This window comes from Dermacentor variabilis, chromosome 3 (genome assembly GCF_050947875.1).
Source record: "Dermacentor variabilis isolate Ectoservices chromosome 3, ASM5094787v1, whole genome shotgun sequence".
In the NCBI taxonomy this organism is placed as follows: Eukaryota; Metazoa; Arthropoda; class Arachnida; order Ixodida; family Ixodidae; genus Dermacentor; species Dermacentor variabilis.
This window is the reverse complement of record NC_134570.1, coordinates 56,247,049-56,271,035: the sequence shown is the minus strand read 5'-3', so window position 1 is coordinate 56,271,035 and position 23,987 is coordinate 56,247,049. Positions and strand designations below refer to the sequence as shown.

At 42.3% G+C, this 23,987-nt stretch overlaps 2 protein-coding genes across 3 annotated transcripts in view; one reads left to right on the top strand and one right to left on the bottom strand.

Annotated features, from left to right (window-relative positions):
- kz (putative ATP-dependent RNA helicase kurz) overlaps positions 1 to 20,380 on the bottom strand; it is a 39,158-nt gene extending 18,778 nt beyond the window's left edge. Inside the window, exons 1-13 of one of the 2 annotated variants that reach the window (XM_075685217.1) lie at positions 20,214 to 20,380; positions 19,559 to 19,744; positions 18,879 to 18,979; positions 17,795 to 18,224; positions 15,172 to 15,320; positions 13,971 to 14,157; positions 12,050 to 12,163; positions 10,824 to 10,925; positions 5,982 to 6,062; positions 4,510 to 4,742; positions 2,458 to 2,644; positions 1,811 to 1,918; positions 1 to 29 (exon numbers count right to left, since the gene is read on the bottom strand). The exon at positions 1 to 29 is cut by the window's left edge and continues 96 nt beyond it. In XM_075685217.1, the coding sequence (XP_075541332.1) occupies positions 1 to 29; positions 1,811 to 1,918; positions 2,458 to 2,644; positions 4,510 to 4,742; positions 5,982 to 6,062; positions 10,824 to 10,925; positions 12,050 to 12,163; positions 13,971 to 14,157; positions 15,172 to 15,320; positions 17,795 to 18,224; positions 18,879 to 18,979; positions 19,559 to 19,744; positions 20,214 to 20,312 (2,006 nt within the window). In that variant the 5' untranslated portion in view covers positions 20,313 to 20,380. The remainder of the gene's footprint in view (positions 30 to 1,810; positions 1,919 to 2,457; positions 2,645 to 4,509; positions 4,743 to 5,981; positions 6,063 to 10,823; positions 10,926 to 12,049; positions 12,164 to 13,970; positions 14,158 to 15,171; positions 15,321 to 17,794; positions 18,225 to 18,878; positions 18,980 to 19,558; positions 19,745 to 20,213) is intronic. The other variant, XM_075685218.1, reaches the window with a different exon arrangement.
- A 472-nt stretch (positions 20,381 to 20,852) lies between these two features.
- On the top strand, positions 20,853 to 23,931 carry LOC142575675 (zinc finger SWIM domain-containing protein 7-like). Its single transcript, XM_075685215.1, has 5 exons — positions 20,853 to 21,168; positions 21,281 to 21,302; positions 21,413 to 21,594; positions 22,200 to 22,225; positions 23,685 to 23,931. Exons 1-5 carry the CDS (start codon positions 21,087 to 21,089, stop codon positions 23,787 to 23,789), a joined length of 417 nt encoding a protein of 138 aa, XP_075541330.1. The 5' UTR covers positions 20,853 to 21,086; the 3' UTR covers positions 23,790 to 23,931.
- Positions 23,932 to 23,987: the final 56 nt, after the last annotated feature.

The window sequence follows — 23,987 nt, the reverse complement described above, 5'->3', positions numbered from 1 at the left end:
GTCACCTTGTCGTAGACGCGCATTTTCACCTGGAAAAGTTATTGCACCCTCGATTTATTCGAGAGTGACCATTCTACACACAAGACAAGCACCAACAATGTGAGTGAATTCTGAAAAAAAAAGACTGATTAGTTCATCTCTGCAACGTAAAGAGAAACACCCACACGAGCTCAATTTCTGTCAGAACAATTCGCTCGAAACTTCATTTGCAAACTTTTTGAATGGCACCTAGGCCTAGGAAAGCCTGTACACAGTCCATGAGGATGTCTTCTTACAACACAGAAGAGCTTCGGAGCTTTTGTAGCAACAATAAAAAGGAAGAAATAACTTGATTCCAAGGCATGCAAACCATTAACCACAACCACTGTGCAGCATAAACTTGGGATGTAGAGGGTAAGCAGCAGAAAACACTTTGAATAAAGTACTTATTGTGATACGAAACTAGAGGTACATATGTCAGTGAACCCTGTATCAGTAATTGTGAACACGAAAGGAGTCAAGCGAATGCAAAACATTGCCTGCATTTATGTACAAAAATAAGCAGCTGCAAGGCAGAAATACTACATGCAAGGCTAAGGAGTTTTTCATACAGGCAGATTTCAACTGATTTCAACTGATCCCTATTGAGGAGTCAAACATTAAAATCACTGAGTATATACAATGAAATGAGGACTAATGCAGACAAATGAAAAAGAAAAGGAGGGGGGGGGGGGGGAGGCATGTGTGGCTGGCCCAATGACCAGAAAATTAATCTTTACATTCCAGCTTTCCTACAGCTGTTTGAGGAAAATTTTCATGACTGAAAAAGTTGCAAACAGTGACTAAGAGGCACCCTGTTCATCTTTGACAACGCTGAACGTGTTGACTAATACCAAGAGAGAAAAATCAAAACGAACATACAAATAAATAAATAAATAAATAGACCAACAAACAAACAAGTTTGAGGCTGTATAACTCTGACCAGCACATTCTTGCTTGTGCTTTCCCGAGTGCTTCACGTCAGTAGTAAAAGCCTACCCTTTTAAATAAACTTTCTTTTTGCTTGGAGAGAGCTTTGAGCAGAAGCCGACATGCATGTTTTCATAAGCTTTCAATTTCCCCTTGGCTGTTTTCCTGGACGTGACTCATTTTACTAAACAGTTATAGTTTTCTGAGACACTCAACAATCAGCTGTCAATATCTTCCCCATCTTCAAGGCCCCTATACTCCACTACAGTTGAAACTTGATTTAACGAAGTGATGAATGTGCTTGAATTATTTCGTTAAATAGGGAAATGGGGAAACACTGCCCCTACCAAGGCAGTGTTGAGTCTGCAGTTCCATGCGTGGGGGCAGCATGCAGCTTCGTGAAAATAAAGCTAAGGCCGCGGCTAGGGCACCTAGATGCTTGAACACATTAGCTTAAGAGCACACATTCGAAGAAAACACGTCTGTGTCAAAATTAGAAAGAAATAAACGCTTTTTTACTCATTTATTTAAGTAAACATTAATAAATTGAGTTTGCCCAAGTTAGTTTCACTAATTCGGGTTGATGACAACATTGCACTCTGTGGGTACCTGCCGGGGAATGGAAATTTCTTCGTTAGATTGGAAACTTCGTAAAATCTAGCTTCATTAGATAGAGTATTTTGGAGTCCATTGGCATATTACATGCGCTGCGTCCACACCACTGGAGCAATGCACATCGATCTAATGAAAATTGATATTTCTAAAAAATCCCCATAGCATGAAAGGAAATGTTAAATAGGTGCAGACAGAAAAAACAGTTAGCAAAAGCAAAACTAGCAGACAATAATTTCCAAGATCTTGCCTTGCCAGAATCCACGACATATTTAACGTTTGGAATGGTCAGGGATGTTTCACCAACATTGGTTGCAACGACACATAGTCGGGTGCCTTCTGGTGGGGCTTGAAACACCTGTGAACATCGGAAGTGCTATTGTTAATAAAACCATGACAATGAGAACTTCACAAGAGCAAATCAGTATTTGCTTGAGGGAATGCATTTGCAAATGGAATGTTACAAATGCTTTCATATCTTTTCACAAACACAATTTCTTTCAGTTTGCAAAAAACATGTTTGCCTTGCCAACTGTCACCAGTTAGACACAACAGTGACAGTACCAAAAACAGTTTTTAAAGCAGTAAAGCAAGACACTGCATGCATGAAAACTTCGACACACTGTATCAAAAACAAGCGCGGCGCATGAGAAGGCAGATGAAGATGTTTTCAAGGTGAAAGCAGAGGCTCAAGTACTTTAAACTGCACGCACATCTCTAATGCAATAAACACTACAATTAAAGAGGTCGCTTTTTATCTTTAGCACCAAGAAACAGCTAGACTGAACATTTATAATGCAAGTCGGAGTAGGTGCCCCCTATTTTTCAACATCCTAGGCATAATGAAATTGGTGGAAACTGTGAGAAATCCAATTAAGGAAACAGCAAGGAACGAACCTTGGCCTGCTTTTCTGAGGGAAGCAAGGAGAATAGAGGAAGAACTGTAAGTGGCTGAACGTTCTTATTTGGCGCAACTTCCTCCACGAGGTCATCGTCTTCAGAGGAGGAGAGGTCGCCATCCTCTCGATCACTGTCTTTTACTAGTTCTTCCAACTGCCCTTCATCTAGGGGTACCACAGAATAGCTGCAAGGATAACAAAAAGCAAGATCATAGACTAATGATAACACCCTGTTTGAGTTGCAACCAAGAACACATGGGCAAGTATGCCATATGAATGGACTAATGGCAGCCACTTCCTTGGACTGATTCGAGCATTTAGTGCAACAGACAAGGACCAGAAGTAGACATGACATACACCGAGTGCAACGCTTGTGTGTTCCATGTCTACTTCTTGTCTTGTTGTGTGCTAGAAGCTTCAATCATCTTGTGCCAATATGCCCGAACAGCCACTTTGGTGAACTAACTAGTAGGCATGGACGAACCATTCAATGGTAACATTAACAATTGGGTTGCAGCATTTGCCACTGCTTAACAGGAATTGTAGTTCTGATGGCAATAAAACAGAATTAGGCTGAATTATGCTTTTAATTCTTGGAAAACAAAACTTAAGATGTTTTGCCTGAAGAAAAAGTAACTTAGAACGACATACCTATATACCTTGCTAGCGTTAGTCACATCACTTTCCAAAAACTTTGCGCAACACACTTTCATGACCTCAGAGTTTGCACAAACCTATTGGGGCAGTTTTGCCAGAAGGATGTTTCCATTTACTTTAAAGTATTCCCCTCACCAGGTTTGTGAACTGGAAACAGATAAGTGCGGTACTGTATATAGATCAGACAGTAATGATCATGTCTGAAAAGCATTACACTTACGTGTGATGCAAAAACAGCTGAAATTAAAAAAAGAGCACCCTTTATTTTGCGAAGGAGCTGCTAAGTCCACCAGATGATTTTACATAAGCGGCACTTCAGCATCACATGCTCATAGTGCACAAACAGCCAACAGCTGTGCAAACTACTTGCGAATTCCCGTGAAATGTTGAGATGGTTTTGTGTAAACCATCTTCTAAATGCTCCATGCAAGAAGGAGGACCATGAAATGAAGGTGGGGGGTCACATGACAGAGGTCCTGACCAAAAATTATGCAGATTCAACAGACATGTTGGAATTTACGTGAAGTGAAGCTTTCGTGAAGCGGTTAATTAAATGCTCTTAACCTGTTGGCATTCTGCAATACGTTTGGCAGCACAGCAATTGCGTGGCTGCCCAGCAAATTAGCATGATGTGGAAATTCCCACCAGCGACCCACATGATCTATGTGACTGTGGATTACACCATCTCTGGGATCAGCCCAGGCACTACCTACAGGACCAGCACAGCTTATTCTGCAAGAACCTGACTAAGCAGACGTGCCAAACCCAGGAAAAGAAGGCATAGAAAGCTCCGCTTTAATAAAGAAATTTGCGTGAAAGTGTACACGTGTTGCAGAGAAAATATTTAAGAACCATTTGTTCTTTCGCTGCAGAATTCTGTTGAGAATGAGACCTGTCCCCAACACGTCCGTAGCAGTATTAAAATGTAGCTATGTGTAAGACAATTCGGTATATGAGTGCTGTCCCGTGAGCAGGCTATTAGGCAAGACACCAGCACCCAGCGGAAGCTGCTATGGTCAGCAAAGTCTGGGAGGGTTCGGCTAGAAAGTGTGGCCTTAAAATAGAGGCGAGTCATTGGCTCCAGTATGAAGACGACGAGAAGAGGACTGTCACTTGAAGGTGTTGGTCAAGGCAACAATTGAGAGCCTCTGCCGTGATGAGGGTAGCACATCCCTTGTGCCGTGGCCTCTGAATATTTTATATGTTTATAGCTCATTTGCTTCTTCTCACCACAGAACGCTGCTGGGGTGGTGCCTTACAGCATCACGTGTACAAGCAAAGCTTTCTACACGGCCTGGGTGAGGGGCCCTTTCAATGACATCTCGGTACGCCTTGAAACATCAGGGCAATAGAACAGCTGATCTGACTTCGATTAGAACATGTGGACACTCACTCGTCCAAGTTAACACCCTTGGTCTTTGACTCAGCTGTTGGAGGAGCTTCAATGCCTCCAGCTTCCTTGCCCTCGCTGGAACCTTGGTTTGGATCTCCCTGGTCCTGACCGTGAAGCCTGGGATTTTCAGGAAACCGTTTCTTCAGCTTCCGGCACAAAGTCAGGACCTCTTGCTGTCCTGTGACAAAGACTAGGATGCCTCCTTCGGGCAACTGTTGGTGGATCTTGCACACCTGCAAAAAAAAAAAAAAAAAAAAACCATACCGTATTTACTCACATAATGAAAGCACTCTTTTGCCAAAAAAAAAAAAAAAAACGCAAACTCAGGGGTGCGATGATTACACATGTTAAATTTCCAGCATAAAGAATTTTTTTTTTCATCCGTATTTGCTGTGGAGTGACAACAGGTCAACAAATAGGCGGCTGCTGCTGTATGTAGTGCGGGACACCAAAACCAAAATAGCGGCCGGCGGAGCAAGCCAAACGCACCGAACGCGATTTTTTTTTTCTTCTCGTGAGTACATTACATGCACTAAAGCAGTTTTTTGGTATCAGTGTTGAATAATATCGTTAATATTGGCAAGTTTGCGGCAATAACGTAGCCATGTCCACTTTGAGGGGACAGAAACAGATGGCCGTGCTTAGCTGCCACTGACATAGGAACACATGGCGGGCAGGCTGCGGAAACTGCGGCATTTGTCTTCACTACTACCCTAATACGGCAGGTTTCCGCTAAGGGTGGGCGAATATCTTAGGTGAATATCTTAGCTGTGTTATAAGCGTCGGTGTATGAACAGGGTACAGTTCTAACGTATCAGTGTAAATGTGGCTGCTATCGTTGCCACTCGCGATTTGTTGCGTGCCCACGAGTGCAGACTAGAAGAATCGAAAGGCGCCTTTTTTTGTTGTTGTTGTTGACCACAACCATTATAAAGCCTACACATAATAAAGGCAAGTTTGGTTGTAGCTTTTTTTTTTTTTGTCATGAAAGTGTAGAAAGTGATGGAAGGAGTGAAATGGGGCATCTGCTTAAGAATGTTTGGTGCATGCAGATCGGTTGGTTTGTCTTGAAGAGTCGTTCGCGCAGCATTCGACAGATGGTAAGCGCGATCATTATTAGCTAGAGTTGGCACACGACATATCGCTGCAGCAAGTTCGGGGTGCGAACATTACACGGGAAATAAAAGAAGTGAATTTTGACGACAAAATTCGGGGGTGCGATCATTACGCGATTGCGACCATTTACGAGTAAATATGGTAATAATGATAATAAGAAGAAGATGAAGAAGAAGAAGAAGAAACAGTTAAAGAAAGAGAAGAAACAAATTTATACATTTTATACATTTTTAACAAATTTATACTATACAAAATACACTGTGCCACTATCATGTACAAAGCCAGAAATGATTTATTAATCTTGAAAAATTCAAGCAACATGACTCGATTGGACAAACTCAGCTGGAGGCATTTACCTTGCGGTATGCTTCGTGCATGTAGTCATCGGGTGTCCGCTTGTTGAAGTGGATAGTTACAGGGTGCTGTCTGGAGTCCACCTGCAAATGAACAATATGTTTTAGGTCAGCATTTATTCACAACCTTATATATTTGATAGCTAACATAACATTTAATGCAGGCAGGCAGTCAATACACTACAAGCACTGTTCAGTCAAGCAAAGAAGTGTGCAAAATGTTTTTCCTGAGCTGTCTCAGTGGTCAACCCTTTAACCGTTTCTTTACGTTGAGAGATTTGTTTTTTCACTTAAGCTTACTTAAAACTGTCACGAGACAGAACAAGCCTTACGGTAAGTGCTGAAGTGGCAGACAAGTGAGCATGGACATGATACAGTGTTCATTACTGCTGGCTAGCCACAAAATCAGCAAAATATGTTTTTTAATACAATTTGGCTTGTGGAAAACTGAAATTTTTTTATTTCAGTTTGTGAATGCTGTCATTTCAGAAAGGCTGTGCTGTCACTAAGGGTATTCTTCACTGCAGCCTGCCATGATCTTGTGGCTGATGGCTAGCCACAAAATCAGCAAAATATGTTTTTTAATACAATTTGGCTTGTGGAAAACTGCAATTTTTTTATTTCAGTTTGTGAATGCTGTCATTTCAGAAAGGCTGTGCTGTCACTAAGGGTATTCTTCACTGCAGCCTGCCATGATCTTGTGGCTGATGGCTAGCCACAAAATCAGCAAAATATGTTTTTTAATAAAATTTGGCTTGTGGAAAACTGCAATTTTTTTATTTCAGTTTGTGAATGCTGTCATTTCAGAAAGGCTGTGCTGTCACTAAGGGTATTCTTCACTGCAGCCTGCCATGGTACCTAGATCCCAAGCTCCTGCAATGCTGAACAAGCCGGTAAGGCTTTTGCCTTTTGCACACTAGCTGCAACACTGCACAATATGGCAGCACAGATGAAACGCTCTTCAAATAACAGCCTGTGAAGTGGGCACCAGCAGTCTTCATATGAAATAGCCCATACATGCTTTGGCAATATTGGTCAGCTGCCTGCCCCTCGGATGACATACTACGCCTCCTCCTGATGAAAGGTCAGGTCCTTTTCATTCACTCCACGCTTTGTGAACTAGTCTTTACCAGTTCCTGCTCTTGCAAAGCCTATCCCGATACTACCTGCACAGATCCTGTGCTACCTTTCCAAAACAGAGCAGGAAATGCTGTGAGCTCGTCTTGCACAAAGCCTGCACTACACACACGAGAGGCCTGCCGTGGTTGCTTAGTGGCTATTAGCCTGGAGAACAAACTAGAGGGGCACTGCGAGAGCTGCTCGCGTGATGTCAAGAGACGGACTCGTGCCTGTCATCTGATGCAGTTTAGGCGGTGTCCGGGTGCCTTCTGCAGTGTTTTCGTTTGTTCGCCCTCGTTCCCTCTGCTTGTACACTTAGGGTGGTCGTCTCAAATATATTTTTAAGATGTCTTTGTTCGTGAAAATTTATTCAAAGAGCTTATTTCTTAGACGATAATGCAGTTCTCAAAGGCAACACTACAGTGCCAGCCGAAGGAGTGCAGACCAGCCCAATGCGGGTTTTTCAGGCGCGGATTGACAACCGCAAAAAATAACATATAAGAATCCAGTTAGATACCATACCTTTTGCGGTGCAACAAGTATGTCACAAACGCTGGCTGTATTTTACTTCTACACAGTTATCTTGATTTTAATCCGCTAAAACGTGTTTGCTCACGACGAGTAGTTCATGGTATGATAGAGAATTTTTGCATTTCTTCACAGAAACATTCGGCAGTAACATGAGGACCTTAACACTGCAGTTTAGATTCTACCAGCCCCACTTGCTTCTTTAACTGCTTCTCAAAATTAGGTGGTTCCTGTGTTTACTTTAAGTGGTGGTAATTTGTAGTAAAGTTGATTGAGGCTTACAGCTGTTTGCAGAATACAAAAAGGAATGTACCAATATATATTCTCTTTTCCGTGCTACACGTTCAACTCACTTGAGCGATTTACCGGTGCTCCTTGCTTGATAAATACAAATGACAAATTTGTTTGGCGAACTGACACAGGCTGCTCGGCCCAAATTTTTTAGTTAAATATGCCTTTTGGACCGTGTGGCTGCAGACAGAAAGAAGCTGAAGGGCTATCATTAGTAGTATGGGACATATTGAAGATATCATAATTCCCCGGTAGAGGGCCAAATCAAGTTAAACACGTAATGCTTGTGGTGTCTTCCTTAGGGAGGTTTGCGAGGTTCTTTTATGTACTGACAAAGCAACTAGCTCTCCGTTTGTATAATTAAGCAAAGCTGGATCGAGACATGGTGAGGCAGGAGGCGCTTGAATTTTCCTTTTCTAGGCAGCCTAAACTGCATTCTAGTACCTCGAAATACTTAGGTATTGCAATTTGCGCCGTGAAGAACAGATTCACGGTTTTAATTCGAAGTTGTAGTGAACTGACGGGTTTCGCACACAAAGCGTGCCTCGCCATAATGACAGTCGATAGCTACTGTTGCGTGAGAGGTGTGCCATATTGTCGATAAAGACTGCTGAGGGCCACCATCAAACATTTGATCGCTTACAGTTGATTGGCTCTCGATCTTAACCATGAAACCTTTCTTTCAGGTGATTGCTACTATGGCATTTGTGAATTTATAACTATGTAAATACTCTACATGACGCGCCGTCGCGTAAGCAGCCATCAGTAATTCATTTTATGGGGGCCTGTTTTAGAGAGCAGTGAAAGTAGCAGCCAACTTTTTCATACGAAATGCAAATGCGAATTGCAAATACGAATTGCAAATGTAACCCTCATCCTTATTTATTCATACTGTATTTTTGCACGTATAACCTACACCAAACATTTAAAAGATTTGACAGTAAAGGCAGGGTGTGAGTCATGTGAATTTCACCTTTAAATGTGGCTTCATGGCAGAGCATGCCACGCTGCTGTGATGCCACATTTAAAGGTATCCTTTCTTGTCATTCAATGTTTTGTAAGTTTCATTATCTCCAGGGGAACACCACCCTCTCTTGAAGCTCCCTTCTCTTTTATGGACACTCATTCACCTCTTTACAGGTTGCTGCTTTGTGTTTAGTAGTTAGTGAAGTGCACACGGCAATAGCAATAGTGCACGCGGCACCAGTGAGCTAGAAGTCGGATCAATATGAGCTGTGCGCAATATCCCTTCATTACAGTGCAGCAGGCGCTGAAGATTATCAGCACCACCGAAGAGAGGGGAGAATAGAGCCGCTGGCCGAAGATACGACTTTGATAGCCACGCATCTGCGAATAGAGATTGTTTTTTGCAAAGATGTGAGAATTGTCGTATGCTATTTCCATGAGTTATAAGCATGGATGTTTTTAAAGCAAAACTTTCTTTGCCTCTTCCTTAGACTTTCCCCCTGCTGCTGCTACTGTGGGCTGCTGCTGTCGTGAACACCACGTGGGAGAGGGGGGGGGGGTGTATAAAGATGACAGGCACTAGTAAGAGAGGAAAGGCGACTGGAGAAACTCGTTTTCACGCCACCGCGTTGAATATGCACAGCGCCCTCTGAAGCTCCCAGGTGGTCGCCACATTAGCCTCTTGACAGCTGTAATTATCTGTGACTCCCCTCGGAACCATTGTAGAAACTGCAGTGCTTCCCTATCTAGTAACATGCGAGGCCAGAGGGGAGGCAGATAGAACTGTAGAGAGGAGAACAAGGAGAGGCAGGAGAAAAGGCAGTTCCCATGTAAAAGAGGGGGGAGGTAACGTGAGAAGGCAGGGAAACCTCACTACTATATGACAGTGGTTGCAGGGAAACAGGATAAGCTTAAGTTCAAGGTACGCTACAGTACGTTGCTGCTATTTCTGAAAAATAAACGCCATGCAAGTATGTCAAGTGGGCAACTTACACAGGGCGTGCAGAAGCAGAGCTGCATTAATTAAAACGCACCGCAGGGTGCAGGAGACACTACGGAAGCGATTGACTGTCAAATCAACACTTCTGTGCCCGCCGTATTAGCTTTGCGGCTTTGGCATTGCTAGAGGTCGTGGATTTGATCCCAATCGCGGCAGCCGCATTTCAACGGGGGCGAAATAGAAAACACATACGCACTTAGATTTTGGGACACGTTAAAGAACATCACGGCGTCCAAATTCATTCGGAGTCTGCCACTACAACGTGCCTCATGATCCGATTGTGCTTTTGGCACGTGCCCAGCCCCATAATCCAATTCAAGTTTAATACTTATGCCATGATGCAATGTGCCCTGTGAGGCGATGACAACACTCATACCTCTCAGAGGTTATAAAATATGGCACACAACAATGCCTCAAGCAATTACCTATCCCTGTGTGTTCTGCGTACTATGCAGACAAACAGCAGTGGTGCACGCAAAGTAACGTTTAACATTAACTCGCCACTCTCGTGTTAGCCTAAATGCTGAAGAAACTAAGCTTTAGCAGTCAACATCACTGCTAATTGTCATCAATCAAAGCATCCAGCATGGAAAGCTTCGTTACATAGATTCCCACAGTGCGTGGGTTCTGCATATTTTCTTTTTTCTTATTTTTCTCGGGCAGTTGCAATTGGAGGTGCAGGTTACAAATGAAAAAGAATATGGTACATTTTAATTAAAAAAGCAAGAAGAAAAGGGAACTAATAAAAATATTTAGCTTCCTCTAGGCTTTCTTTTGTTTCCCTGTCTGCTGGCTTCATATGACTATGACATGCAACACATATGACACAAAAGTTCATGCAAACAGCACTCGACCCCACTTTCATGGCTAGCAGGTGGAAATCAGTCCATTCTGCTCGCCCAAATTTCAATACAGAAGTTGGCGGCAAAAACTAGATGCACCTTGATGACAGGCGGGGGCTTCTTGAAGAGGTGCGTGTTTTGTGTGAAGTCTTCCACCCTGAGTGTTGCCGACATAATGATGAGTTTCAGTGGGCTTCCTTTCTGCATTGAAATGACGAGAATACAATAGCACAAGCTTTATCTTCTGCGGCACTTTAGGTACAACACACTAAAGATGAAAGTAAGCTGAGGTGTTATTATTAAATTACATGTCTGCAATGCCAAAAAAAGCAACTCTTACCATGACAGGAAGCTTGATCAGCTAGAAAACATGCAAGGGCGAAAGACTGGTGGGGATGCTGCTTTGCAGTTGCCGTACTAGCTGTCATGATGTCATGGATTTTAATAGCGTCTCCTTGGGATTAGTTAATATTTAATTCTTTAACACTAAAGGGGGACAAGAGTGTGTTTTAAAAGGGTCAGAGACTGAACCTAGCAAGCGTTGAGAACTTTTACAATGTCACCACGGCCCAAACATGAAAAAATGCTTTGAAATCTATGATGTAAGGTTGACTTAGTGGCACTGGGCTTTTGGCTCAGAATTAAAAACAATATATATGGAAGTTTGGCCTCGATTTCTTTTCTTCTAGCAACCAAACTTATACAGCAGAATGAACAGCAATAGAGAACATTTTACCCATCTAAATACACAGAATGTATCGGTATAAGAGGGCACAAATGTTCGTAGTCTACTCAAGGTCTCTCTTTCTTCTTTCATTTTGCAACATGGTCATACAAACCGTGCTTAATTCACAAATATGAAATATTTTGGTGGTTGTTATGATTCCCACAGCCCTTAAACTTTTGTTCTCAGATCCAGTTATATAAATTAAATATAGCGTTAACTAGTCAACATACCATTCGATACAAGAGCTGCCATAGGTATGTACAAACAAATAATGCGACTTTTTGTATGCCATTTCAACACACACAAACTGCAGAAAAAAGATTATTCATGAGTGTTAGAGAGGTTGCAGCTGCGATTACTTTTGCTGGTAAAGTGCAACACCAATAAAAACACACATACATAAAAACATAGTACATAGTCCTCTGAGTAGCACTGATGTTCATTATAGAAAGAATCGGTTCTCTGAAATACAATTATGCATTTGCTTCTTCATGCTTTTGTGGCTTCAACAGTGCAATGTAGAACAAATAATCTTATGATATGCAACTACACAGATAAGTCATAACATCAGTTAAGGCTATGGTGAAAAACTACTTACCCGTCGTCGCAGCGGCACGATTCTTGACAGGAGGCCAATCAGGATGTCGGAGTAGATGCTTCGCTCATGAGCTTCGTCAATTATTATTACAGAGTAGCCAGTGAGAAGAAAGTTCTGGCACATCAATAAGAGAGAGAGAGAGAGAAAGAGTAAATGGTAGAATTTACGAGGCAATAGCACTAAATACTGAGAACAAAGACAAGACAAAATCATACGCTCCCAGTTGTTAACATCTCCTTGTGTCTTATATTTTCCTTCTTTCTGCGTAAAACTCAACAAACTAGCTGTCTTTATTAATGACAGACTAATAGCTAACTAGCACACCATACTGTATAATCAGGGCTGTGATCAACGTTACGTTGATGAGGGAACATATTACAAATAAATTGGCACCAATAACCAATCCCCAGGACTCGTTTTTTTATTGCCTACACGAGTGTAGGCAATAACACAAGAAAGAAATGTCCCAAGTTCTGCAGTGACACAGATACAAAGCACAAGCACCAAGTTTGGTGTACTACTTCGGGTACTGTGCATTTAAGAACACCAAATGATGTTTATGCTCGCAGTATACTTATCCTTAAAAAAAAAAAAAAATTAGGACTTAGAGTGCTTAGCCCCGCAACCTGGTATCTAAACAAATACTGCCGTGTCTACTCCACTAAGGGCCACAGTGATGTAAGAGCTGCACCTCCAACTTGGCAGACAACAACAACAAGAGAGAGAGAGAGACTAAGAAGAATTTTAAGACTGACGCGAGCGTCGCAGCTTCAGTGCATGCTCTTGGAGTCTGAGTGCATGGTGTGCACAGTCTTTGATGATCGCTGTGAAAAGCTTTTACGTTGCAGTCATATCTAACATCATGGAGGACACTGAGGACGACTGTATCCATGAGTGTGCTACCGAACCAAATCAGCAGCGGTGAAAGCGACAGTAGTGATGACTATAGGCGGGCACCAGGTGCTTGGCATGCTTGCATGATCACATATAGGTGTTATGAAAACAACAGTGTTCGCTCTTTATTGCAAAGGGGTGGGGGGAAGGGTATCACGCACGGGCAGTAAAATCTGACTGCAATAGCCCAAGATTGTATAAGGAAGAAAGTGCAGGTCTTACACGAGTATATACGGTACCACCTGATTGCAGGTTCGGTATTTTTTCTGTGAGAATTAAAAAAAATCTATGGGCAACTGAACCATCTGTGGAAGCAGGGAAGATCAGCCACTAGACACTTCTCCTCCCAAGTACAGAAAAGAATAATGATGCTTAACTTCAGTGATCTAACAAGAACTGGTATAATCAGTATGACGTGACCCCAATGGTTCAATGAGGGAACACCAAGCTAGATACTGGAACACTTGTAGGTAATTAAATATCACCCACTTCTTAACATAAACCTACCCTTCAGTAGTGCCTCCCACCGTAATGCTCCTAAGCAGCCCACCTTGTTAGCCCTGTTCATGTGCCATTGCTAACAGCATGACACTCCTATTCTGCTTTAAAATGATATTACTGTTGTAATGAGCAACCCACATCAAAGAAGAAAGCATCACACAAACTGGTGGTGGGAAAATAATAGTAAGTGTAGCGAAGGAGAGGGACGCTACAGTGGGCCATCCTCTCCAGCGCTTTCTAATGGGTTAATCTCTTCAGCACTTTTGCTCGGGGAGCGCCGCTCGTGCTGGGAGTTCGTGCCCTGCTCTAATGGTTGGAAGCAAATGCCAGTGACTAACAAACACCTTTACAGTAAGTGATATATAGTACTACCGACAGACAAAAGGAGTGGCATGTTTTATCTGGGACACAGAACCAAGCTGGGCTGCTACCATGACAAGTCTGTTGACAGTATGGGCACTTTCCACAGCACATCTGTAATGGACAGCTGCAAGCAAAACTTTGAAATGATGCTGAGTGCACTTACATTTTGAATCTCTTTCAGAAGGACACCATCTGTCATGAACTTGATCTTGGTGTCACCAGTGACATTTCCTTCGAAGCGGATTTGGTACGAGACCTCCGAAGAGGAAAGGCTCATCTCCTCGGCAACTCGCTTTGACATGGACACGGCAGCCACTCGTCTAGGCTCAGTAATGCCCACCATTTTTTCCCTGCAACGCGGTAGACAGAAAACTTTAGTCAAGATGCTGCACATTTGTTCGACCACAGCCTGCGAAGGCGCAGTGGTGCAGCCAGGTATTTTTTAAAGTGGGGAGGAGTTGGTGTGAGAGGAGGGCAATTGGCTTGGGACGGGGAGGCAAGTAGGTGTTGTCACGTGCCGTTTAATGCCAGGTATCCTGGTATACAGAAAATTCGGGAGATGGAGAGGGCATGGGGGGCAGGAGGGCATGTCAAGTCCTTTCTATGTAATGAGTCAGAGTAAAGACCTTTGTAATGTAAAACATGTTTCTATGGGTGGGAAGCGCAACCCGGACGAAAGCCAAGAGAAAGTACACGATACATCTTTCATCCTGGTCGCGCTGCCCACCCATAGGAACATGTTCAATCACCAACTCGCCCAGCTTGCTGTGTTAATTCAATGTAATGAATTAAAAGAAGAGGAACGGAGAGGCCCGGTTAACACTTCCAGGGCTTGATCTAGTTCACATATAATAACCAAAAAACTGGATGGGAAGACTGCGCCGTGGTAGCTCAACTGGCAAGAGCACTGCACATGTAGTGCTAAAATGTGGGTTCATATCCCACCTGCAACAAGTAGTTTCTTCTTTTTTTTTACCCATTTTAATTTCCCTTTATCATATCTACATTTCAATTAACACAAGTAATTTGCCCTATGGTTTCTTTGGTTCCATTGTCTGATGGTTTCCTTTGATTGTGCCTAACAAAAATTGGACCCCTCCGTTCTTCTTCTTCTCACTCATTACAAGCTTTTCAGCGTCATAAAAAAGAACAACAAAAGAGGAAGAGGTTTTTCAATTTCAGACATCAGTCTCCTCAAAAGGTTAACAGCTGTGTATCACTATGCATCTGTGCAGTTGGTAACAATAGTTTATTTTTTTACTTGTGAGGCATCAACTACTACTGACTCTCTGCAGTCCTATTAACTGATGAGTATTTTATAGATGCTGTGAAGCAATTTTGTGGGTTGACAGCAATCAGCATACCTGGTGTATCCAGCTTCGTAAAGAAACTGGGGCACCTGCGTTGTCTTTCCTGATCCAGTTTGGCCACAAATCACCAAGACATCATGTTCTGCTATGGCTTCCATTATTCTTTGTTCTTCTGCCAGAATTGGAAGCTGGTGCCGAGCTTTCTGCAAAAGAGTGCAATTCGAATGCAGCATAGCCAGCAACAACCATAAGTAAAGGACCTGTAGCCGTACTTTTATAACATAAATCGTAATGTATTTTGGCATCACCTCGCGAACACTGCAAAACCAATAAGCAGGTGTCAAATTGCCTTGATGGCTACCACTAGGTGGAGCCAGCAATGCCTGCACTGTCTTAAGGGACACTAAAAAGAAACACTCAATCAGTTGAGACAGACAACATATCTTTTAAAAACTACTTTCACTAATTTCACGCTAATTGGTTGGTTATTAGAAGAGAAAATGAAGACTGAAGTGTAATTTTTAAAATTTCGTGCCAGAACCATAACGCCAGCATGTCAGTGTGACGTCACAGGCTTCAAATTTTTTTCCCCTCGTACTTGGGCTATTGTGGAGCATTAAACGTTCACGAAACTTGCTAAGTTTGGTCTTTGGCTCCTTTAAATACAATGTAATCCATTTTCATCAATAAAAAATAAATTAAGCCCGAGTGGATGCCATCAAGATCCATGTCACGGCAAGCTACTGCAGAAACTTCAAGTCGGCGTCATTACCGGCGTGTTTAATTTTATTGGTCTTTTATGGCTTACCAATCCTCTCCTCACATTAAGAAAGATTACTAGTACTGCTTAATATCTTTTTTTTATGTTATGTCCCTTTAATCAATTCATCAGATGTGGTGGTTCACTAAATGAACATTTTTGGGGTAAGGATTTGCTCCTTGTAACAATCACTTGGTAACAGCTAGACAACCATGCATGCTCACAGTGAGCGCATTGTGTGTTTGACTGCCACTGCTCACATGTTTAATGTTCCTTATGCAAAAGTGCATTCTATGAAGAGATGGCAACACCAGCCCTCTCGGGTAGGTTCACTCACAGTGCTGGCTCCACAGGTATGAGAACTGTTTCATTTTTATCGACTGAATCAGTCATGAAGCCACACCAATTGTGTTGCTAAGCGTACAGTTAAACTTCGATATAACGAAGTTGGTAAAATCGGCACTTTGTTTCGTTATATCGAAATTTTGTTCCATTGAAATTCAACCTTTTATGCAGATACGTACAGTCGCCGATTGTTTGTTTATTTTTTTTTTACACAGAATGGGGCCACAGAATTTTCCGAATTAATGGGCAATCGGAAAAAGCAAATTTGAATGAGAAAATGATTCATTTTGATAAATTTGGGAGTCGACAACGGTGATACAATTTCATGCTACGTACGTCTACCACATCTTCTCGGCGGTTCGAATTATGCGAAGCCAGCCATGCTTTCGCATGCACTCTGCCCCTGCGGCTGATAGCGCTGCCTGCACTGGTAGACGCTATCAGGAAAAACGCTGGCAGCAGAGAGCGAATGCTTCGTCTGCCTCTCGGTCCAACGGATGACCGAAACTTGAGGTTATGCAACCTCCAATACTAAATGTGCGGTACAACAGCATTATGGTGCCACGCCATCTCGGGACGCCCCCTCTTTGCACATGCGGCAGATTACCTTTAAAGCAGGGTGCGCGGCTGCGTATGCGCTCAGTCGCGCTTACAGCCATGCACACCAGATATCGAGACGGGCGTGAACTTGCCCCCCACTCCGCACACTCCCATGCCCTCGCGCGCAATTGATCGCATTAGCACGAGCTCGCTTTCCTCCTCTTCTTTTCCTTTGCTCGCGCAGGAAGGCAGAACTCATAAAGCCACCATCTTTTTTGTCTCACCCTCATACACTTTCACTCGCGCCTAAAGCACACATTGCACGGGGTGCGATAGGACCTTATCGCACTTGGACTTTATCGGAACATGATGCGGCTCCAGTTCGGCGGTCACTACTGTCATGCGGCGCGCTATTTGAGAGGTGCATTTGCAATCAGCCACTTGTAATTCAATTATTTGACCGTCTGCGTCTGCAAAAGCTTCCATTTATTGTCTCAGCATTGCTTAGCGGCAGCAGTGAAATTTCGTTATATTGAAATTGCATACACTTTTCATTATAGTGAGGTTTTAAATACATGATGGCCTATGGACAAGACGTTATGAAAAGTTAAACACTTCGTTATATAGAGAATTTTGTTATATTGAAGTTCATTATATCGACCTTTAACTGTACTAGACTGCAGAATTCTTAGTACTATGCGATTTTAGTAACTAGAAAGTCAGTGGTTACTGAAAAGATTTTTCATGGTCTCCAAACACATATGCAGATCACCGCATGAGACATGCTATGGCATTCGGGGCCCTCTGCAACAATGTAGAGAGAGTGATATGAGCAAATAAATGCCTTTGAAAATCATGTACTGGTTAACGTTTTATCTGCTTGTATCTTGACACATTTATTAAGCTGTGTAACCTTTACCTGATTGCATGGGTTTCCATTTTTTTTTTATCACCATTTAACATCTGGGTGACATAGAGAACAGATCTGAAACGAAATAGGCACCCTGTTATAAGGTGAGAAAGTTGGCTTACTTGAATTTCTTCAGTCCTGTGAACAGGCATAAACACCGAAGGCGTGGAATGCTTAACAGGTTTCGTTGGAGGCTGCTGTTTGTTTTCCTCTGGTGTTGCTACTGAGGCAGCCTGAGCATCTTTGTCTGTCTTTTTGGTTGCACTCTCTGTTACAGCATCGCTCTCTGGATTTTCAGTAGCCTCATCTTCCTCATTCTCCTTCATTTCCACAGTAGTCTGGCTCTCACTAGACCCCTCTTTGCTGGGCGGCGACTCGTCATCGTCTGCCATGCTGTCTTCAGATACAGATGATTCCGATTCAAAACCTAGGACGTCGTCCCTCTGGATGCGGGCTCTCTTGGGTGCCATTTGCCTGCTCCCTTTGACACTGCTTATTCTCGCTGAACCCTTTTTCTCGTGTGGCTGAGGCGCAGTGGTGAGCTCACTGAGGCTGTTTGAAAATGAGACAAGAAACAAGCAAATGAGGCAGGAGTCACTCCACTGTCCATGCACTTGTAGAAGGCAGCAGGCGAGGATGGCCAAATTCATAGGGGCCATGAATTCGGTGTGAAGTGTGCCGACAAACAGGTGAAGTTAAAAGTAAAAAGACCTCAGAAGGTGAATCACTGGGGCTGTGTGACAGCAAGACAGGAAACAAGAAAGTCGGGCAAGTATGGAGCTCTTGTACAGGTTCTCAGAGGCAGCAGGGGGAAGGATGGGTAACCAGTAGATCCAATCGGAAAATTCAGATTCCAAGTTTGCTAATAACAACTCCCTAACGTGTGTTCTACAAACCAGAAACTAAGTGAAATAAAAGAGTGAAAATGAGAAATAATAATAAAGAAATTTCCACGTATGCCTGGTTTCAATTGAAATGCATGAAAGCAAGGACTACTTATCGACGACTAAAAACGAATCACTGAACCTGTATGGGAAACACGAACATGAAGGAAAAAAATCATTGCACAGGGCCTCCGCCTTTTGAATGCTACACTTATTGGCGTAATATAGCAGCACAGTAAACATAAGCGCTCCTTTTGTAATTTCACTGGCCCGGCAATCTGATGCAATTTGCTAGAGAGTGTGGCTCTGGAAATTCTCTTACCGTTTCAGGCCTTTTGTCTGCATGGCAGATGTGGAAATTAGCATAGACAGCTCCTTCTGGCTGGCCTGCGACTTCTGCAGCTCTTCCAAGAGGTGAGCCCTCTGCCCCAAGCAATAAATGTTCAAATGAGAATTTTTTTAGATGTAACATTTCTACGTATACAATTACATAAATCACGAGTGCCTGAATAGCCTGCATGCTTGGGAATCGGTGTCAATAGCCATGATTGTTACTGGAAAGTGCCCGTTCCTACAGCCACTAAAACTTTAAAACTGAAAATAATGAATACTCGCCATACTCTGTTAATCAGCTGGATGACGATAGACAAGGCTGCGATATATTCTTTATTGATCATGAAAACTGTACATTGGAGGCATTGTTACATTAACATATCATGCATTACAACAACTTACAAACACCTTTACAAACATTATTCACTTTTGATGGTCAACACGGGTTCGAAATATGGTACATGTACTGCATTCCAGCTAATGCGATGGAAACACAGTAAAATAGATGTCATGCCACTCCACTAAGAGACTTAATTGCCAGCTCAGTAGTTAAAATCTAAGTGAATAAAATCAATGCTGTTGTAACTGAAATTCATTATAAAAACCTCCCTCTATTTTGCTTGCGCCAAGATCGTAGCAGCGGGTAATCAGGTGATGAAGGAAACTTACATTGATCTTCTTGTTCTTCTTTTCCAAAATCTTCTGGAGAAGTTTCTTCTTCTTCTTGGAAAGCTTTGGGGCCACCTTGGCATTTTGAACTTTATTCGCTTCTTTCTTTTCAGCTTTCTTGGAAGGCAGTACCAAGGCATTGCTGCTGTCGTACTTGTCCTGCCTCACATCTAGTTCCACTTCGACCTGTTGACAAGGTGACATGCGATGCACTATTTCAGTTGACAGTGTTTTGTTGCAAGAACGAAACTTAGTTTAGCTTTGCGTTCCTGCTACGCTATATGGTATACGTGGCAAGTTGCATACGCCACTGCAGAAAATCCTAAACGACAGTGCGTGTTCTAAATTTCTGATGGCGAAGAATAGCTGCTGAAGTTAAAAATGTATTGACAGTCTCACTTCTCGCATAGTGCTGAACAATGTGTAAGCGCCACAATACAGCAATCAACCTGTTCGTCCTTCTCTAATAAGATCAAATCAAAACGTTGTTTCTGTGTTATTCAGGCTTTCGCATATCGTTCAAAGCCATTTACCAGGTAATACCAAGAATGAACAGACAACGTATTTGCGACTATGCTAAGATAACATGACAAGCACCAAAGAGATCGAGTAGGTACGCAAGTATTGACTATCGAGATGGCCTGACGTTGCTCACACGTGAGGAACCAACCTCAGATGGTTTTTCGTTGTCTGTGGAGTTTTTCTGCTGTGAGCTCCTTGCTTTGGCATCGTATTTGCGGCGAGATCGCCCCATCTTGCTGGAGATCGCACAACGCGCAGTGAAACGCACGTGGATCAAGTTGATGTTGCGCGACACATTGTTACTATCATGACACTCGGAACCCGCCAGGGTAATCGAATAAATTTACGTAGTTAAAAAAAAAACACTTGCACATTACTGTTCAACTTTTTATTGCAAAAGCTTTTTACACGTTTAGGGGCTACGTCATACCCGTTTTTGTAGCTCGTTTTCAAAAAGTCGATAACAAATTGCGCTTTGAGTTAGAGTAAGAATTGCTAGTGCTACAATGCATGCTTCAACTATGCAGTATCTGTGCTTTAAACTTCTACATCTACCGCTAAGTGGCGCTGCACACTTAAAGGCCGATTTGTATTTAACAGGGCATAGAGTTTCTAAATAAACACTAATATAAAACTCTGTGTAGCAGAATTTATATCATATAGTATTTATTTAAAAACTCTATGGTTTATATAAAATATGTCAAAATTTATGTTTGAGTTGTGACATAAAACTATAACATTACTTATAAAAGTACTATGAAATATATTATTCTTGTTTAAAAATGTTTTTTTTAATCTTCAACTACTATTACTTTTTAATATTCGGCCTTCAATATAGCTGCTGCCGCACTGTGGTGAACTTGTGCATTTCTTAACTGTGGGTTGTTTAGTTGGTTTACTGCAAGTAGTTACTCTGCAGTAAAATAACGCGCGCTTTCCGAAAAGGGCCTGAATGCCATGGTTTCAGTGCACTCCTTTACTTCCTAGCTGAACGGTGAGCTTAACCATGAGTTTCGTGCAAGTTCACACAGATGTAATAAAACTGGTCTTCGAAAACCTTGGCAAGGAGTTTCGTGATAAAAAGACAGGTATGTAGTGTTTCCCGAACACCTCTCATTTCGGAATTTCTTGAACTGCACTCGTTTTACTCTCGTTTATCCGTGTTCACCCGTTTGCCTCGTTTCTCCGTGTTTCATGCAGTTTCCACTAAAACGCTGAATGAGTAAGTACGACTGCATTTGTGGTTTATCCTCTCAACAACTAGTTGCCACACAACATGGTGCGGAATTGAGTCGTACGCGAGATTCACTTTGACAACGTACGCTTGACCAGGCTGGACCACATCTTTAGAGCTCCCCTCCAGCTGGCGATGAGACTCGTTGACAGACGCCGTGTCAAGCGCCTAACATGCCCACGAGGCCGGGTGGTCTACCAAGTGTCCGGCGAAACGAGGGCGTTCTATACCTGCCTGCCAAGCAGCAACTTCTGCGCCTGCTATTCATATCTGCACCAAGGTAATGTAATCGCCTTTGATCGCTATTTGCAGTGTTAAGTTCCTGATGAAATCATCTACGCCTTAGCTTAGTCACTCACTTTCAAAAACACCTTTAAGAACTGCAAATTGCCGGTGCTAGTTTATATTTATGTCTAAAAATAGCATATATATATATATATATATATATATATATATATATATATATATATATATATATATATATATATATATATATATATATATACACACACACACACTCACCATGGATGTTTCTTTAAAGCACACTTTGGTTTTCGAACACACTAGTGGGGAGGTCAGGCACAGTATCAAAGGCCTTAGATGTTGAGGCCAATTTGGGATTTGTGGTCATAGAGAGCCAATTAAGCAGCACGGGATCATGCATGGTGTCTGTTTTATAGCATAGGGCACATTTTTGTTGTATAGACAGTTTAGCATGCTTAGAAACCACAGTGTTTTTAATTAAAGAAGTGTTGCTAGTGCAAGCAAGAGGAACGGGTGCATGCAGCAACTCTCCGCTATGTATTCGCTTTCTGAAGCTATTTGAATGTCACTTCAATGAACTACAGTGACATGTCTGTTGCTCATCTTTTCTTTTCTCCTCAGTACTACGAAAACAAGAGATACCAATGGTAAGCAATTATTTAGAGTATACTTCATTTCTCCAGAGCTTGTATCACAAATGTTGTAGTAAGACTCTTTGTTGGTCTTGCTTTTGCATGCAGTTCATGTGAATGTGCATGTTGTTTGGACTTAAGGTGTCCTTATTCCAGAAGCTGTCTGTTTAAAAAAGAAAGATAGAGAAAGCTTTTAACTTATCATGAAGTGTGTTTACTTATTCATGAATTGTGTTGCTTGCCTAATGCATTATTATCACGGTTATCATTACCAAGTACTTCCACATAACCCTACATGTGGTTCTACAGAGTGTTGCATTAATAGGGGCACCAGTTATACATTACTTTTCCAGCTACATCGGTGGCAGATTTACATTCAAATCTTGTACAGCGGTAGCGTTTTGCCGTGGTTTCAGTTTGATACAACACTTGCAAACATGACTTGCCTGTTTCATTCAAAATAAAGCCGAAGCACATGTTGTCTGCGGCAATGCCATTTTAAAAATTGTCGATTCTGTTCCAACAAAATGGCGGCACCATCTGTCATCACCACAGTGAAAGGCACATTTCGCTATAACAGTGAAATGTGGCACAACTGTTCTGTTGAACGAAATTCATCCGCAGCAACACATATATCAGCTTTATTGTGAATGAAGTAGGGAATTAATGCTTGCAAACATATTAAACTAAACATGCTGCAAAATGGTATGTCAGTGAAAATCTTGAGTGAAAATCAAACCTATTGCTCCATTTTATGCAATAGTCGATATAACTTGTGTGTGAAACAAGCAGCAGACTTGCCAGTAAATAAAATCACACTTTAACGAAATCTTATGACAGTCAACTGGTACATGCCTATAACCTTATAAGGTGGATAAATCTCTCTTGTCTTGGTGTCCTTCTCAATCGTGCCACACTGCAAGAAGCCATGCAGGCTAAAAAGAAATAGAAGCTTTTTGATAGTGCTTTCTGTATGGTACGAGTGAACTGAAAACACTCCCAAGTTATTTTATGTAATATTTGGGTCTGTGGCACAGTGACATCATAGGAAAGTTTCCTTCTTTATCGTTGTGTTACCAGCTCCGTAACATTCTGGACAGATGCGCTGAAGTTTGATGATAAATCCAGGTTTCTGTACTGTCTGCATGTGGAGCTACTACAGCAGAGCTTTGGCAACAGCGAGGCTTGTTAGTCTAAATGTGAAAACTCCCGCAATTGCCTGAGGAACACTTGTTTGGAAAACTATCAAAGTGCACAATTAGAAAGGAAAAGGTGAACTTGCACTAATTTCAGCCTTTATTGCTTGCATGCCATTTCTTTCCCCCCTGTCCTGTTTCAGCCATCGTCAAGGCTAGCTTCCCTGCTTGCTCCTCGGCATATTGTGAGGCTGCTTATGTGGTCTTGGAAATGCACCTATGACTTATCGATGTACCCAACACCTTGCAGTAATAAGCATGCACCTTTTCATTTTCAGTGTAAGCACGTACTCGCATCAAGACTGGCAGAAGCACTTGGAACCTGTGAAGACGTCCGCTGCACAGACGACACAATGACATTCTCGTTGCAAAGCCTCAGTTGATATGGCTGCGCGCACAGGCTGCTGTTATCAGCTAAGTAGGTTTAGCAAAATCTGTACAGAAGAGGTAAGAGAAGGCTGCACACTCCAGACATGTGTACAGCTCGGACCACCACTGTTCGAACTAAATTGTCAATGTAGGTTTCACGGCTATCATGATAGTCACCCAATGTATAGTTTCTGCCTGTGAAGTGCATGCAG